Below are 16,149 nucleotides of genomic sequence, written 5' to 3'. Positions count from 1 at the left end.
TTAGCCAAGTCAACATTTTATTTAAAAACACATAAACACGTACACAATGGTAACAACAGGAAGGGAGCCAAGATCTCCTATTTGGGGACAGGCTGACAGCATGGTGTTCCCGTAAGCCTCACTTTAAGAAAGAGGGTACCTTCAAGACCAGATTTCCAAGCGAGATAAATTAGGAGGTGGCTGTGTTTTCACAAGACGCCCCTTGGAGGTCTGGGGAGAGGGGAAGGGTTCGGCAGAGTATTCAAACACCACCCCTTCACCTTAACGGGGGGAGGGGGGCATCAGTCCCTGAGGCTGTTCTAAAGCAGGAGGGAGAGATCAGATTTCCCTGGAGGCTGCTTTTCTTTCCCGGAAGGGGAGGAATATTCTCTGAGGAAGTGAAGAAGGCTGGCGAGAGAGGCTGGACCCGCTCAGGAGCCGGAGGAAGGGCCCGTCCCGCACCCACCGGCCCAGGGACCCAAACCCCGGTCTCTCCTGCGGCCGCCGGCTCAAGCCCCTCCATCAGCGTGGGTCACACGTCCTGCAGCGCCTCCTACAGGGCTGGCGGGCTGTTAGGGCATCAGACGGCGGCATCTGGGGAAGGAAGCGGCAGAGTTGGGAGAGCTCGGCCGGCAGGGCCGCCCCACGGCTGCGCATGCGCTGCCTCCCCCCCCCCCCCCCCCCGGCCCCCGTCCGCACCACTTCCCGTGGGAACGATGATTCCTCTCCCTGCTCCTCTCCACCCCAGGCCTCTTCCTCAGAGGTACTGTAACTTCTTCAGCTGTTTGTTTTGGCTCTTCCTCCGTAATTTTACCTAGTATATGTATACTTACAGATTACTTTTAGACATTACCTATTAACTTTTTCGCATTCTTCTTTCATCATTCAAATTTTCTTAAACAGCTTCACAGACATATAATTCATATACCATACAGTTCACCCATTTAAAGTGTTCAATTCCGCCGTTTGCACTATATTCACAGAATTGTGCAGCTACCCCAATTTTAGAACATTCTCATCACTTCCAAAAGAAGCACCACAGGCATGCGCAGTCACCCCTGTATACCCTCCCGCCAGCCCTAAGCAACCACTACCCTACTCTCTGTCTCTGTGGATTTGTCTATTTTGGACATTCTTCCTAAATGGAATCCTACAATATGTGGTCTTTGGTGACTGGCTCCTTTCACCTAGCCTTCTGTTAGCTTTTTGCCAGTGGGACCATTAAAATTGAAGCGCTGCTGTTGGCAACCTCTCTGCTGGGCAAGGTAAGGTGCTTCGATATTTTAAATGTATTTTTAAAAAACAAAGAAAAAGAAGAAAGAAAGGAAGTGCTGGATCAAAGAAAGAAATAAATTAACCGAAATAGCTGGTTTGATTTTCAGCAACTCTATTTCTAGAAATTTATTCTAAAGATAAAATATATTAAGTATGTGTATAGGGATATATTTACAAGGATATTCATTACAGCACTGTTTAGTAGGAAAGAATTTAAAAAAAAAATAAAAAAAACAAGCATAATGCCCCCAAATAGGAGACAAGTAAACTACGGCACTGACATGCAATGGAGCCAGTGCAACACCGTGGAGCCACGAAGGATGCCAGAGAAGGACACCTAATGATGTGGGGAAAGTGCCTGACAGGAGGCTAGGTAGGAGCAGAAGAGAAGGTTACAAAATAATACATGAACTCTGATCCTTTAATAAATGCACAGGTGTTGGGACTTCCCTGGCGGTCCAGTGGTTAAGACTCCGTGCTTCCACTGCAGGGAGCATGGTTTCGCTCCCTGGTCGGGGAACTAAGATCCTGCCAGCCGCACGGGGCAGCCAAACAAACAAAACAAGCACATCTCTCTATATATATATATACTCAGAGAGGAAATGCAGGAGGGAGAGACACCCAGCAGGTGCTATTTCTGGGTACTGTGATAATGGTTTTTATTTTTTTAAATTTCTTTTTCTTATTTCGATTTTCTAAATGTACTACATTTTATTTTTGTCATTAGGAAACTTATTTAAAGAAAACGCTTGGCCATCAGAGACGTAGATGTCAGGGTGCCCCTGGGCGCTGTGGAGACGAGACGGAGCAGAGGGTCCTCTGCAGCAGGGTGGTTCCCTACTGCCGAGCTCCAGAGCCTGTGTCCTCCCGTGCCTGAGCAGAGGGAACCTTCTTGGTCATCTGTTTTCAGACCAGAACTCACCTGTTGACTGGGTCACGCACGAGATCTTGTAGGACAGCCACACACTCGCCAGGCAGAGGAAGGTGGCCAGGAAGCCAAAGATCTGCACGGGAGAAAGGGGGCAGCAGGCGCCCAGGCCAAGGGCAGTCACTCGGGCAGTCACCCTTCATCACCCTGCTCATCCCTGGGCCTGTTTCCTACACCAGCTGTGGCTGGGAGGGAGCTCAGGGACTCAAGTGACCCGGCCACCTGTCCTCGCTCAGGTGTGGAGGTGACGCCCGGGCCCTGGCCGGGCCCACAGCTGGGACACAGTCAGGCCTCCGGTCGCCACCCCTCACCTCTTCTCTAGGCAGCTACCTGCCCACGCTCGGATTTATGTTTACAACCGAGCTGGGGCCAAGCCACCGGACTTTAATTATCCTGGGCTAATAAGACAGAAAAAGGAGGAACGGTACATTTTAATTTGGGTTTTTAACACATTAACGTTCAAATGGATTTTCTTGGTGTGGTAGCATCATCTGCACTTCATCCAGAAAGGCTTTCTGTCTGTCTGGCTTTACAGCTGTGTCGGAGCCAGAAGCTGAGGCCCCAATACCTAGTCTTAGGTTCGCATGTATTTAAGTAACATTAGGCTGAAGTAAGTTCAGGCAGCGCTCCTTTTCTTTCTGTGCTCAGCTGTGAGCACCTAGCCCAGAGCAGCCGCCTCATTTGTGATAAGGAAAGGGCCTCACGGTGGCTCATTAAATGATGGAGCAAGAAGCAGACAGGGACTCAGGTGTCTCTGCCTGGAACTTGGAAGCCTGCAGCCTCTCCTGACTTGTCAACAACACTGGCAGCTGCAGCAGCTAACACTGACTGAGCACTTACTTCGTACCAGGCAGTGTTCTAAGCCCTTTAAAGGAACCCGCATAGCTCTGCCAGGTGGGCATGGCTGTTACCTCTCCCCCCCTCATTTTTCAGCTCAAGAAACCAGGGACAGGAGGTCAATTCTTCAGCCCAGGAATGTGGAGCCAGCAAGGGCCAGACCAGAGATCTGAGCCCAGAGTCCACCTCTGCTTGCCTGTTGCCCAGGTGTCCTCGGGCCCTCCAAGTGCACGGCTGGGAGCTCCCTGAGGTCCAGCCCAGGAGCAGCCAGACCAAGCGCGGGCTCATCCAACCTAGCTGCTGGTTTCCACACATGGCTGCCCGTCACCCCACCCCCGACCATTGCCGTGCCTCCTTTTGTACCAATTGTCTGCACCACATAATCAGCCTGTTAGAGCCTGTCCTGGCCTCTCATTGTCTGTTCCGCACAATTAGCACATTATATGCCATCCCAGTCTCCAACTGTCCACACTGCATAACTGAACAGTTTATTATCAGGCTACACAATGCTCCTCTGGATGACAGTGCCTTGTGTGCTCATTGTTTCATGTGCCCTGGCCTCCTAAGCTAGATCACCACTTTCTCATCAGCAGGGACCATGTCTTTTCATTTCTCCTGGCCCCTCGCCCGGCCCATGCTTGGTCCTAGGCACAGAGATCGTGTACGACAAATGGGGTTTACTGGGATTCCAGGGCTAACATTGTCATGTGCCACCTCAATGAGGAAACCCAGTGGGAATCTCCCCGCGTGGTCCTGAAACACAGCAGGCGCCAAGCTCTTCTGTCCCCCCCTCCGCCAGCCTGCCTGCAGCTGGGCAGGGGGCAACCATTCCTCTTCTTGGAAACTGCCTGGGGAGGGGGGGAAGGTGCTTAGGGGGCAAGAGTGCTCAGGGGTTTGGCTGCCCCTCCGCGGTGACCTTCTGCCCCATGCAGACTCCACCCCTCCGTGGAATTCCAGGCACTCACCCACTCTTGGCCCAAAGTCCAGAGAATTTTGGTACCGTGCGGAAGTGAGTGACTATCACACAGAGAGCTTTTCTTAAAACTCATTTGAAAAGTGAGGCAAATCAGTTCTGGCCTACAGACTTCCAAACTGTAAACAATTAGCTAAATCAGAAATCAGATGACAGCAATCTATAGATCTTTTTACAATAATGTATATACACATATGTGTATCTGTGTAATAAATATATATAGCTCCCATAGCACTATGTTTTGTCCATTTCCATGCTACTTCTATTCATGTTAGCAGATGGGTCAATTTTCACCTATGAAAGGTATAGGAGTATTATTTCCTGGCCTGAATACTGTTAAAAGTTAGGAAGGGCAAAGCTAGGACTCACGGCAGATTATCACTAGCTGATCACAAAAATGTTCCCCTGGGCTGGAAAAAGGCCTCAGAACCTTTCCCTGAACAGGGCTGAGACAGCCATGAGCAAATTACCAGAGTGAACATGAGAATTAAAACCTACTTGCCCGTGATTTAAGGAGTGGCTGTAAGAGAAAGAGGCCTGGGCCGCTGGGGCCATTTGAGTTCGTAACAGCCCTGCCCATCCACCTTCTGACACCCTCCACCGTGGGCCCAAGTTTAAGGCTATTTGGAGACCACTGCTGGTGGATCAAGGTCCGGACTGATTCTGAGAAAGAAAGGCCCCAGAGAACAACCCCTCTGCTGCCCTGAGAGGAAGAAAATGAGCATTCGGAACAGGAATTCACTCCTGCCGCTTCCCGGAGAATGTCCTCACCGCTCCAGCCACCAGTCGGCTCTGGTTGTAACTCTTGGAAGCTGCCACGATGGACGCGATTAGGAGAAGCAGGGTACCGATTAAATAGTGCAGGAGTTCCTGGGGGCAAAAACAAAGCAGAGCAGTGGGTAGGGAGCTCCATTCCTGGTTCTCAGAGGCACCTGGGCGTTAGGAGAGATGAATGGAGGGGAGGGAGTGACACTTCCTCTTCTCCCTGTAACACCCCGGCAGGAGCAGCGAAGCTCACTAGCAACGAGAAAGGAAGGCCAGCCAGGATGAGGCCACACAAGACAGAAAAGACGCCAGGCAGGCAGGAAGAGAGGCGACAAAGAGAAAGGATGCTTCTCGGGTGAGGAGAGATGTCCCCTAAGGACCACTCCACTCCTGAGGTCAATCTGTCCACGGTACCTTGACCTCCGGCCAAAGCTACTAACAAGCAAATGAGCTGCTTCTAACTCCAAGGATGGAGAGTTTAAATGAAGCTCCAGCTCTGAGAAGCAAAGCCCCTTAAAAAGATGTGTGCCTTTGCTTCTGCTTCAGAGAAAGTTGGGGGCTAGCAATGTGCTGGTTTTGGTGGCTGCCTGGAGGGTCTCCCCATTCCGTGAACAAAAGTCCTCCCAGTTCTGTCCTCATTTTGTCTTCCCTCTTCTTTTCTGTTGGAAGTGTGCCCTCAGGCCAGACTGCTGAGGGGTCTGCAGGAAGGGCTGACTCTGCCTTTGCTTCCCTTGGGTCCACAGGGGCATCCATTTCTGCCCCATTCACTTTCCATGATAAAATGGGGTCTTTGCAGGCCCTGGATGAGGCGAGGCCTCTATCATTCGACAACAAAGGAATGCTTCGCCTCATCCTTTCCCCTCCCCACAAACGCCAGATCAGAGGAGAACTGGGGCTTAGGGCCACTGACAGTGGGGTGCGCTCCCGAGAGAAATTTATAGCTGTTAAGGCTTATATAAAAAATGAAGAAAGGTTTCAAATTAACAACCTAACCTTTACCTTAAGACACTGGAAAAAGGAAAGCAAACTAAACCTAAAGCAAGAAGAAAGAAGGAAATAAAGATTGGAGCAGAAACGAATGATACAGAGAACGGAAGAAAAATAGAGGAAATGAATGAAATCAATAGCTGGTTCGTTGAAAAGGTCAACAGAATAGAGAAACCTTTAGCTAGACTGATCAAGAAAAAAAAAGAAAACATTCAAATGACCAGAATCAGAAATGAAAGACAGACGGGAATCCCCTGGTGATCCAGTGGTTAGGACTCAGTGCTGTCACTGCTGGGGCCTGGGTTCAATCCCTGGTCTCGAAACTAAGGTCCCACAAGCAAAGAGGTGTGGCCATAAATAAATAAATAAATAAATAAATAAATAAAAGCGGGGACATCACTACTGGTGTTACAGAGATAAAAAGGATTTTAAAAGAATACTATGATCAATCATATGCCAATAAGTTAGATAACTTAGATGAAATGGAGATATTCCTAGAAAGACATGCTACTGAAAATGACTCAAGTAGGAATAATCTGAATAAAATTTATAATAAGTAGAATTTGAATTAATAATAAAAACACTACCCACAAGAAAAGCTCAGGACCAGGTGGCTTCACTGCAGAATTCTACCAAACATTTAGAGAAGAATCAATTCCAACTCTTCCCAAACTCTTCTAAAGAACACAAGAGGAGGGAACACTTCCCAGATCATTCTATGAGGGCAATATTACCCTAGTAACAAAACCAAAGACATCACAGGAAAACTAAAGACCAATAATATATCTTATGAATACAAACGCAAAAATCCTAGCAAACCAAATCCAGCTACACATAAACTGAATTATACACCACAGCCAATCAGAATTTGTCCCGGGAATGCAAAGTTAGTTACACATGTGAATATCAATGTAATATGCCATATTAATAGAATCCTGGAGGGAAAACCTACATGACTATCTCAATAGACAAAGAAAAAGCATTTGACAGATTCTAACACCCTTTCATGATGGAAACAACAAAGTAGGACTAGAAGGTAAGTTTTTCTATTTGATAAACCTCCTACAAAACCCCCACCTAACATCATATTTAATGATAAAAGATGAGTGCTTTCCTCCTAAAATCAGGAACAAGATAATGATATCTGCTCTTGCCACTTTAATGCAACATTCAACTAATTTCTTGCAATGAGCCAAGAAAATGAAGCAAAAAGCATCTAGATTGGAAAGGAATGTAAAACTGTCTCCATTCACAGATGGTATGCTCTTATAGATAGATTTGAAAATCCTAAGGAATCCACTAACAATCTATTAGATCTAATAAATGATTTCAACAAGATTGAGGCTACAAGATCAATATACAGAAATCAATTGTATTTCTATCCACTTGCAATGAACACTCCAAAAATGAAATTAATAATTACGGTTGAAATAGTATAAAAAGGATAAGATACTTAGGAACACACTAAACAAAAATAGTATAAAACTCATACTCTGAAAACTACAAAACATTGTTGAAAGAATTTTTCTTTTTTTTTTTTTTTGCGGTACGCGGGCCTCTCACTGTTGCGGCCTCTCCCATTGCGGAGCACAGGCTCCGGACGCGCAGGCTCAGCGGCCATGGCTCACGGGCCCAGCCGCTCCGTGGCATGTGGGATCTTCCCGGACCGGGGCACGAACTCGCTTCCCCTGCATCGGCAGGCGGACTCTCAACCACTGCGCCACCAGGGAAGCCCAAGAAATTTTAAAAGATCTAAACAAATGGGAAAACCTCCCATGTTCATGGATCATGACTTAATATTGTTAAAATGGTAATACTCTCCAAACTTATCTACTGATTCAATGCAATTCGTATTAGAATCCCAGGTGACTTCTTTGTAGAAACTGAAAAGCTGATTCTAAAGTTCATATGGAATGGCAAAAATCCAAAACAATCCTGAAAAAAGAGGACAAATGGGAAGACTCACACTTCCTAATTTCAAAACTTACTGCAAATCCATAGTGATCAAGGTAGTATAATAAGATCAGTGCAACAGAGCTGAGAGTCCAAGAATAAACCCATGCGTTTATGGCCAACTAATTTTCAACAAGCTGCCAAGACCACTCAGTGGGAGAAAGAACAGCCTTCCCAACAGATAACTGGGACAACAGGATATTCACACGCGAAAGAATGAAGCTGAATCCTTGCTTCATACTATACGCAAAAATTAACTCAAAATGGATCAAACACCTAAATGTAAGAGCTAAAAGTATGGAAGGCTTAAAAGAAAACACAGAGGTGAATCTTCATGATCTTGAATTGGCAATGGCTTTTTAGATATTATACCAAAACCATAAACAACAAAAGAAAAATATAAATTAGATTTCATCAAAATAAAAAACTTGTCCTTTAACAGATACTATCAAGAAAGTAAAGACAAAAAGAAAAGAAAAAGAAAAAATTATGGGAGAAAATATCTGATAAAGGACATTTAACTAGAATATACAAAGAACTCTTACAACTCAATAATAAAAAGACAACTTAATCAAAAAATTGGCAAAGGATCTGAAAAGACATTTCTCTAAAGAAAATATACAAATGGCCGAAAAGATGACTAACACCGTTAGTCATCAGAGAAATGCAAATCAAAACCACAAGCTGTAACTTCACACTCACTGGAATAAAATCTCAAAGTCAGAAATAACAAGTGTTGACAAGGATGTGGAAAAATTCGAACCTTTATACACCACTGCTAGGAATGTAATGTGGTACATCCACTTTGGAAAACAGTCTGGCAGTTCCTCAAACAATTAAACATAGTGACCATGTGACCCAGCAATTCTACTCTTAGGTATATTCCCAAGCAAAATGAAAATATGTCCACACACAAAATTTGTACACAAAATGTTCATAGCAACATGATTCATAATTGACAAAAGGTGGAAATTCATAATTGCCACATGTCCATCAATGATGAATGAATAAACAAAATGTGGTATATCCTTTCCATGGAATATTAGCTATAAAAAGAAATGAAGTACTGATATATGCTACAACATAGATCAACCATGATCTATGAAAGAAGCTCTAAATGAAAGAAGCTAGTCTACTACTAAATGAAAGAAGCTAGTCACAGAAGACCAAACATATGAGTCCATTTATATGATATGTCCAGAACAGGAAAAGTTACAGAGGCAGGAAGCCAATTAGTAGTTGCTCAGGGCTGGAGGTGATGAGGGATAGGAGGCAACAGCTAAAGGGTACAGAGTTTCTTTTTGAGGTGATGAAAACATTCTAAAAATAACTGAGGTAATGGTTACACAAGTCTGGGAATACACTAAAATTCATTGAATTGTACACTTCAATGGGTAATTGTATGACATGTGAACTATATATCAATAAAGCTGTTTTTAAAAAGAACATAGTGGGAAGAAAAAACCCTAGCAACTTCTGACATGTTTCCTCAGACTCTGCCAGTCCACTTTAGCTGACAAATCTTATCAATACTCACACAGTGTAAATACCCATTACCCCTATCAGCTTCTTCCTTCTATGTTCCTCCTCCAAGTCACACACACACACAGCCCATTTTCTGTCACTTGAGAAAACAAGCACTGAGGTGAGAGGCACAGCCTTCTTGTAGCTGGAAGGTGAGTTTTAGAAACCAGTGGGACATGAGGCATAGACGTGCACCCAACAGTGGGAAATTCAGAGCTGAAGCAGCCAAGGATGGTGCAGGAGGCGGGGTAGGCAGACAGGAAGGACTCCGTCAGGTCTCAGTGCCCAGCCTGCATCCTGACTCGTGCAAGCCGAGAGCAGGCCCAGCCACTCCCTTACCGACAGGGGCCAGCTGATACAGGTGAGCACGCGGTACAGGCGGAAGAGGTGGACCAGGTAGAAGGCGAGAATCATGATCAAGTTGCAAATGGTGACCACTTCAAAGTAGCTGTAGGCACTGTAGCTGGTCCACAGAGAGCTCCTCACGCAGATGAAGGCAATCAGCAGCGAGACCTGGGACGTGAACACAGAGACATCAGAGAAATGCCCACCCAAGATGGGCACCCAGGGAACGAACAACACAACAGAAACACAGACAACCACAGGGGACCGAGGAGCTGCCACAATCCAGGTTACCCCATCACAAACTGGCTAGAACAGTGCAATTTCCCACAGTACAAGCTTTTGAAACACAAGCCATTGTGAACGCTGAGGACGGCAGGGAGTGGTCTGTTCTCTCTGTTCTCTGTGGTCCATGTGCCGGCAGGATGCATGCTCAGGGAGAGGGCAGGAATTCTGGAAATAACCAGGCAGGACCACCTCCCTTATTTGCTGGACCTCCACTGAGTCAGCATGATATTGAACCCCAGGTTTCCATGTTAGGTTGAACTGAAGGAAGTTGCCAATATTTGATTGTTTTTGACCCACCAAGATGTCAGTTCATACGTATAACCTACCAGCTGGCAGACAGTAAGTTACTGTCAACGAAAAATCAAATAACCAGCAAGCTAAGAAGAAAGAAAAGAGAATTGTATTCGCGCCAAACTGAGTACTATAACCTGGGAAACAAATTATCAGAAGCTCTGAGAACTGCTCCATTGATCAGGCGTTAGAAATGCAGTTTTATATATATTTTAAATAAATTTATTTATTTCTTTTTGGCTGCATTGGGTCTTCGTTGCTGCCCATGGGCTTTCTCTAGTTGTGGCGAGCGGGGGCTACTCTTCGTTGCAGTGCGTGGGCTTCTCACTGCGGTGGCTTCTCTTGTCGCGGAGCATGGGCTCTAGGCGTGCAGCCTCAGTAGTTGTGGCGCACGGGCTTAGTTGCTCCACAGCATGTGGGATCTTCCCGGACCAGGGCTCGAACCTGTGTCCCCTGCATTGGCAGGCGGATTCTTAACCACTGTGCCACCAGGAAAGTCCCAGTTTTATATATTTTTGAGACAAAGAAATTATGTATCATATTGACAGGTTAGCATTGTGTACACAGTTCCTCAAGTGTTTGTTTTTTTTTCAATTATGCATGTAGAGACAATCTTTTTAGTCAATGCAACCCCTTATAGAAGATGAAAAAGAAATATATTAATCATAGAATTACAATGCTGGCATGTGAAGAAAGGGGCCAGCTTTTTCTCAAAGGTTGATCTCATCCTCCTGCTTTGAGGAGGTCTGGTTAATGTGTAATGCAGATGCACACTGCCCATGGGGTAAGGCCTACCACAAAGGGGGCATGTCATTTGTTGTTGCTGTTTTTGTTTGTTTTTTTCTGTTTGTTTGTCCTGCCATAGAAAATTTACGATTTTCCTCGTCGTTACCACTTACTGATGCTTGATGTACATGATCTCCTTGAGACTCCCCACAACTCTGCCAGGTCAACAAGATCACCCCCATGCTCATAAGGGGAAATGGAGGCACACAAGCCTCCATAATCAGCTTAAGGCTACGTCCACGGTAAGCTGCGGAGGCACGATTTGAACCTTAGTCTATCTGATTCCAGGGATCGTGTTCCTCCACGTCAGATGCGCCATCAAATGTGTGGGAATCCTGGCTACAAGGTGGTGCTTGCTCCCCCCTGGGCCTGCGGTGAGAGCTTGCTAAGCATACTGTTACATGAATGAATGAGTGTGCAGAATTAATAAACTAATCACCTAGTAATGAACGAACGATCAGGTCAATTATTAGCAACATAAGAATACCATGGAAGGGCAGACTGGAAGAGGGGAGAGAAGATTCTGAGTTTCTGGGAAGGCCACTCACAGAGAACAAAGTCTTGTTCACCCCACACAGGGGATAAACCAATAACACACAGGTGTTAAACGTATGTAAAGTCTCAGGGTCTATTTTAAAAGCACAACTAATTTAGGACAAAGGTTAAATATTTCACACTGCCTCTTTCCTACAGAACACTGATTCTCCAAGGGTGTGTGTGTGTGATTTCGTGTCCTATGGGACATTTGGCAATGTCTGGAGACACTCCTGGTTGTCACAGTTGCAGGGGGGATGCTACCCACCCTCCACAATGCACAGGACAGGCCCCGTAAAACAGAACTATCTGGCCTCAAGTGTAGCCTTCAAACTACTGTCCTACTGTGGAGAAACCCCGCTGTAGAAAATTGAGTCTACAATGAGAATTAGATCACGAAATGCATCTAACGCTGGTTAAAGAGGCTAACGCTAAAAACTCTATTTTCCAAAGCCCCTCATTGCTAGCATTCTACCAAGGTCCTCGGGTACAGGGACACCAGCTAGCAAAGAACACTGAGCTTAAGCCTAAAGTGGGCGTGAAGAGTGTTCTGCTCAACAGATCAAAGCAGAAGACTGTGGCCCTGACACACAGGGACCCTCAACATTTGCGTATTTCCCTTTGCTAATGAGCAGCATGAGGATTTTCATTTTCTCAGTTCCTCTCCAGCCAGCCGGCCACAGTGATACAATGATTCACACCTTGAGGTTGTTTTAAAGCCTCAAAGGGAGGCTTTGCTTCACTCAGGAGTGAGCATGACGGTCAGAGCTCTGCTGCCCTATAAGCCCCCATTTCCAGGCCTCGTCTCTCTGGGGAGTCTGGGGGGTCTCCCCAGCCTTTCACTGACCCTCTCACACACACTGGGGCATTTTAATTCAAGGCCTGCCTTAAAATGCAAATAACCCAGGATTATGCAGTGGATTTCTAGGTGGAGAAGCTGTTTTGCACCTAATTCAAAGACTTAGAATAATTTTTATAAGTCTTCATCTGTGACAAAGTCTGCAGACACGTGGGTGAGAGTTTCCCCAACCAACGAAAGGGGCCCGGGCAGGTCTTCCCCTCCGAGCCCCGGGGCTGAGCGCCGTGCAGCAGGAAGTACATTATTGCTCTACCCCAAACTGTCTCAGACCTCTCTGGGAAATCTGACTGTGAAATAAGACTTCCTGAATTCTGACCCCTGGGTCTCAGGCCGCCTACCACGTGCTCTTCTCCAGCAGAGCCCAATTTTGGACAATCTCGTTTAGACAGCGGATGCTGTGTACTTGTGCACATTACCAAAAGTGTCCCTTTTGCCGAAGCAGTCATTTATTACTACGTTAGCTAGCCAGCATCTTAGCTAGTGCACTTAAGAAAAAAAGAGAGACTTGATTGACTCTAAACTTTCCAAGAACTCCTCCAGGGCCAGTGGGTAACCTCTGCAAGTGCCCTGAATCCTCTAGATCAATACTCAGGGGGCAGCCAGGAAGGTGAAGCAGAAGAAAGAACAGACAATGGAGAGAAAAGGCCTGGGATGTGGGTGACTGCCCCGCCCCCTGCAACCAGCCCTCTCATGACCTCTTCTTCCCCCACCCTTTTTAAAAATTTGAAGTAGAGTTGATTTACAATATTGTGTTAGTTTCAGGTGTACAGCAAAATAATTCAGTTATGTGTGTGTGTGTGTGTGTATGTGTGTATACATATCTATATATCAGTTATACATATATGTTCTTTTTCAGATTCTTTTTCTATTATTCAATATTCCAAGACATTGAATATAGTTCCCTGTGCTGTACAGTAGGACACTGTTGTTTATCTATTAGGACCTTTTCTTGTTCTCAGTGAGAAAAGCCTGAATTCAGAGAAACTGAAGTGAAGAAGGCTGGGAGGCTTTTGGAAGACACATACAGTTCTGTTTATTCATTTATTTTTTCTTAAAAATTTATTATTAGTTTTTGGCTGTGCTGGGTCTTCGTTGAGGTACTCAGGATCCTCGTTGCGGCATGTGGGATCTTTTAGTTGCGGCATGCAGATTTCTTAGTTGCAGCATGCATGCGGGATAGAAGTCGAGCCCCCTGCATTTGGGAGCATGGAGTCTTACCCACTGGACCACCAAGGAAGTTCTGGCTCTGTTTAGAGTAACGTCAATGTGATACCACCTAAAAGGACTCAATTGTTTCTCTGGGTGCTTCCTAGCTCCTCTCATAAAGGTCTGTTCTTTTTTTATTTATTATTATTATTATCTTATTTGGCCTCACTGCGCGGCCTGTAGGAGCTTAGTGCCCCGACCAGGGATCAAACCCATGCCCCCTGCAGTGGAAGTGAGGAGTCTTAACCACTGGACCATCAGGGAAGCCCCAGGTCTGTTCTTTTATAATGAACTGTCATGAAAGTTGAAGATAAGGTATCTAACATAAATGTCCAGGGGTTTAAAAGTCATGTTGCAAGAACCCTCAACTCAAAGCCGGGTCTCAGACACCCCGTGGCGCTGTCTACAGACACTGGCTTTCCCTCAGACTAGAAACCACTTCCTCTCCCTCAAACTGTGTCCTTTCTGACTCCATGCTATCAGAATTCTTACCAGAAAGAAGAGATAATTTTTGTGAAAGGAAGAGATAATTTTTGTGAAAGCAGCAGTGTGTCTCAATTTCACAGGAGACGAAGCACACTGAATGTTACCTGAAAGAGACGATCGACCCCTGAGAATTTTGGAACTAAAACAGGCTGGTCCCTAAGTCCACGGCCAGGTGCCAGGCAGCAGGCCTAGGCCTGGGTGGGTCTCCCTCAAGGAGGAAATGGAATTTTGAAGTCTAAGATGGACAAGTTCTGGAGAAGCCTCCAGAGGCAGTGCTCAGGAGATGACCTCTGGTGGTCTCAGGGTCCCGGCTGCCTGTGCCCAGGGACATTCCCTCGGCAGGCCTGTCCCCCGATGCCCTGCCACGTCTGGGGCACTGAGTGTGCCTGTGTCTGGCTGCAGATGGCACCAGACACCTTTGTTTGAGAGCCCAGGGCTGGATGCCAGCAGGTCACCCACCCCACCCTCTCGCAGCATTTTTATTCTGACCTTGGGATAATGTCTCAGTGAGAGAGACAGGCAGGAGGAGAGAAAGTAACTGATAAAAGGCAACATCAAAAGGCCTCAGACCAACTCTAAGAGGCTTTTCTGGAAAAGCCCAGGAGATGAAAGCCAAGCTTGTTCAAAAAGTCAGAGATGTGGACGATGATGCAGGGCTGGGAAACTGCATTTGTAGATTCGAGCAGGCCCCTAGTGACTCTGCTTGGCAGCAGGCAGGCAGGCAGGAGACTCTGCAGTGTTCCAGCTGAGCTCTGCCCTGGGGCACGGGGAGACGCACCTGTCTGCTGGTGAAGCCCCCTCTAGGGACCAGGAAATGGCCCCGTGCAATCTCATGAACAGCCACGTGCCACAGGATTATTCATTAGTTATTAAAATCCACTTATTTTGCTTTCTTGTATTACAAAGATCACGTCAAGTTGTAAAAAGCACCTTATGACACGTCTTGGAGCTCTTTAATGGCACATATATAGATCTACCCTTTCCTTTTAATCAGCTGCGGCTTCACTGGACTCAGGGTCTCTCAACCTTGGCACCACTGACACTGACCAGGAGGATGCACTGTCGTGGGGGGCTGCCCTGCAAAATGCCTAGCTGCCACCCGGTCTCTTGTTTTACATGTGGATTTCCTTTCTGTCACACTGGCCCTCCTTGACTTGATGCTCCACAAAGGACAGCCCTTCGTGAGCACTTACTATACCCAAGCCCAGGGCTAAGTGCTCTACAATTTTTAACCAAGTTCATCCTCACACAGCAGTCCTAGAAGGTAAATACTACTGTCATCATTTTACAAGGAAAATGAGGCACAGAAAGGTTAACTGACTTGCTGAAAGTCACACAGCAGGGAAGTAGAGCCCGCTGGGCCCCCGGCATGCGACTGCATGTTCTTGCTCCCCACCATGCTGCTGCCCTGCCTACAGGACCTGTTTGTTTCTCTCTAGGACCGTTTCCTGGCTCTTGCCTCTGTTTTCAGCCAGGGGCTTGAACTCTCTGTCCAGTTCCCACTAGGGGCGGGCACGGAACAGCCTGTGGGACCCCAGATAAAAGAAGGGAATCCTACCCTGATTCAGAGTCCCACACACTCGGAGGCAGGGCTCTGGGGCTCCAACTCAGAAAGGTGGGCCCGTTAAAAATGGCGGTCATGTCAAGTGTCCTGCTCAAACAATAGGGTTACTCTAATTACATAATCAATACTTATTCAGTAGAGAAAATTAATTCATACAGGTGTCTATTTAAGAAAACAAAAATCACCAATAATCCCACTTCTCAGAGATAACCACCACCCCTGGTATTTCGGGGTACTTCTTTCCACATATGGATGTTATGAGCACATATGTATTATTTTTCCTTTTTGAAGATTGGATTACATGCTATATACAGTTTTATACTCTGCTTTGTAAAAAGATTAAGTATTTTATCATCTGTAGTCTCTCCTCACTCGGTTATTCTGCTTTAGAGCCGCAGCAAGCTGTGTATTTCACCTGTTTATTTTTGTTGTCACCTCCCGAACATGAGCCCCCGATGATGGGGGCTTTGCTCTGTTTTGCTCACTGTTGTTGCCCCAGAGCCAGGAACCCTGAATGGTGCGTGGGTTCTCCATAGTTATTTGTGGCTGGAATGAATGAATATAGTTTACGG

General features: G+C 46.2%; 1 protein-coding gene across 2 annotated transcripts in view; it reads right to left on the bottom strand.

The window, feature by feature from the left end:
- The window catches only part of CMTM7 (CKLF like MARVEL transmembrane domain containing 7), a 42,210-nt gene continuing 26,061 nt past the window's right edge, over window positions 1–16,149 (bottom strand). Inside the window, exons 2-6 of one of the 2 annotated variants that reach the window (XM_067753602.1) lie at window positions 9,561–9,734; window positions 4,764–4,862; window positions 2,177–2,258; window positions 679–793; window positions 1–573 (exon numbers count right to left, since the gene is read on the bottom strand). In XM_067753602.1, the coding sequence (XP_067609703.1) occupies window position 573; window positions 679–793; window positions 2,177–2,258; window positions 4,764–4,862; window positions 9,561–9,734 (471 nt within the window). In that variant the 3' untranslated portion in view covers window positions 1–572. The remainder of the gene's footprint in view (window positions 574–678; window positions 794–2,176; window positions 2,259–4,763; window positions 4,863–9,560; window positions 9,735–16,149) is intronic. The other variant, XM_067753601.1, reaches the window with a different exon arrangement.

The sequence above is a fragment of the Pseudorca crassidens genome, chromosome 10 (assembly GCF_039906515.1).
Source record: "Pseudorca crassidens isolate mPseCra1 chromosome 10, mPseCra1.hap1, whole genome shotgun sequence".
Taxonomy (NCBI): Eukaryota; Metazoa; Chordata; class Mammalia; order Artiodactyla; family Delphinidae; genus Pseudorca; species Pseudorca crassidens.
The sequence above is the reverse complement of the archived record's forward strand: the minus strand, read 5'-3'. Positions and strand labels throughout refer to the sequence as shown.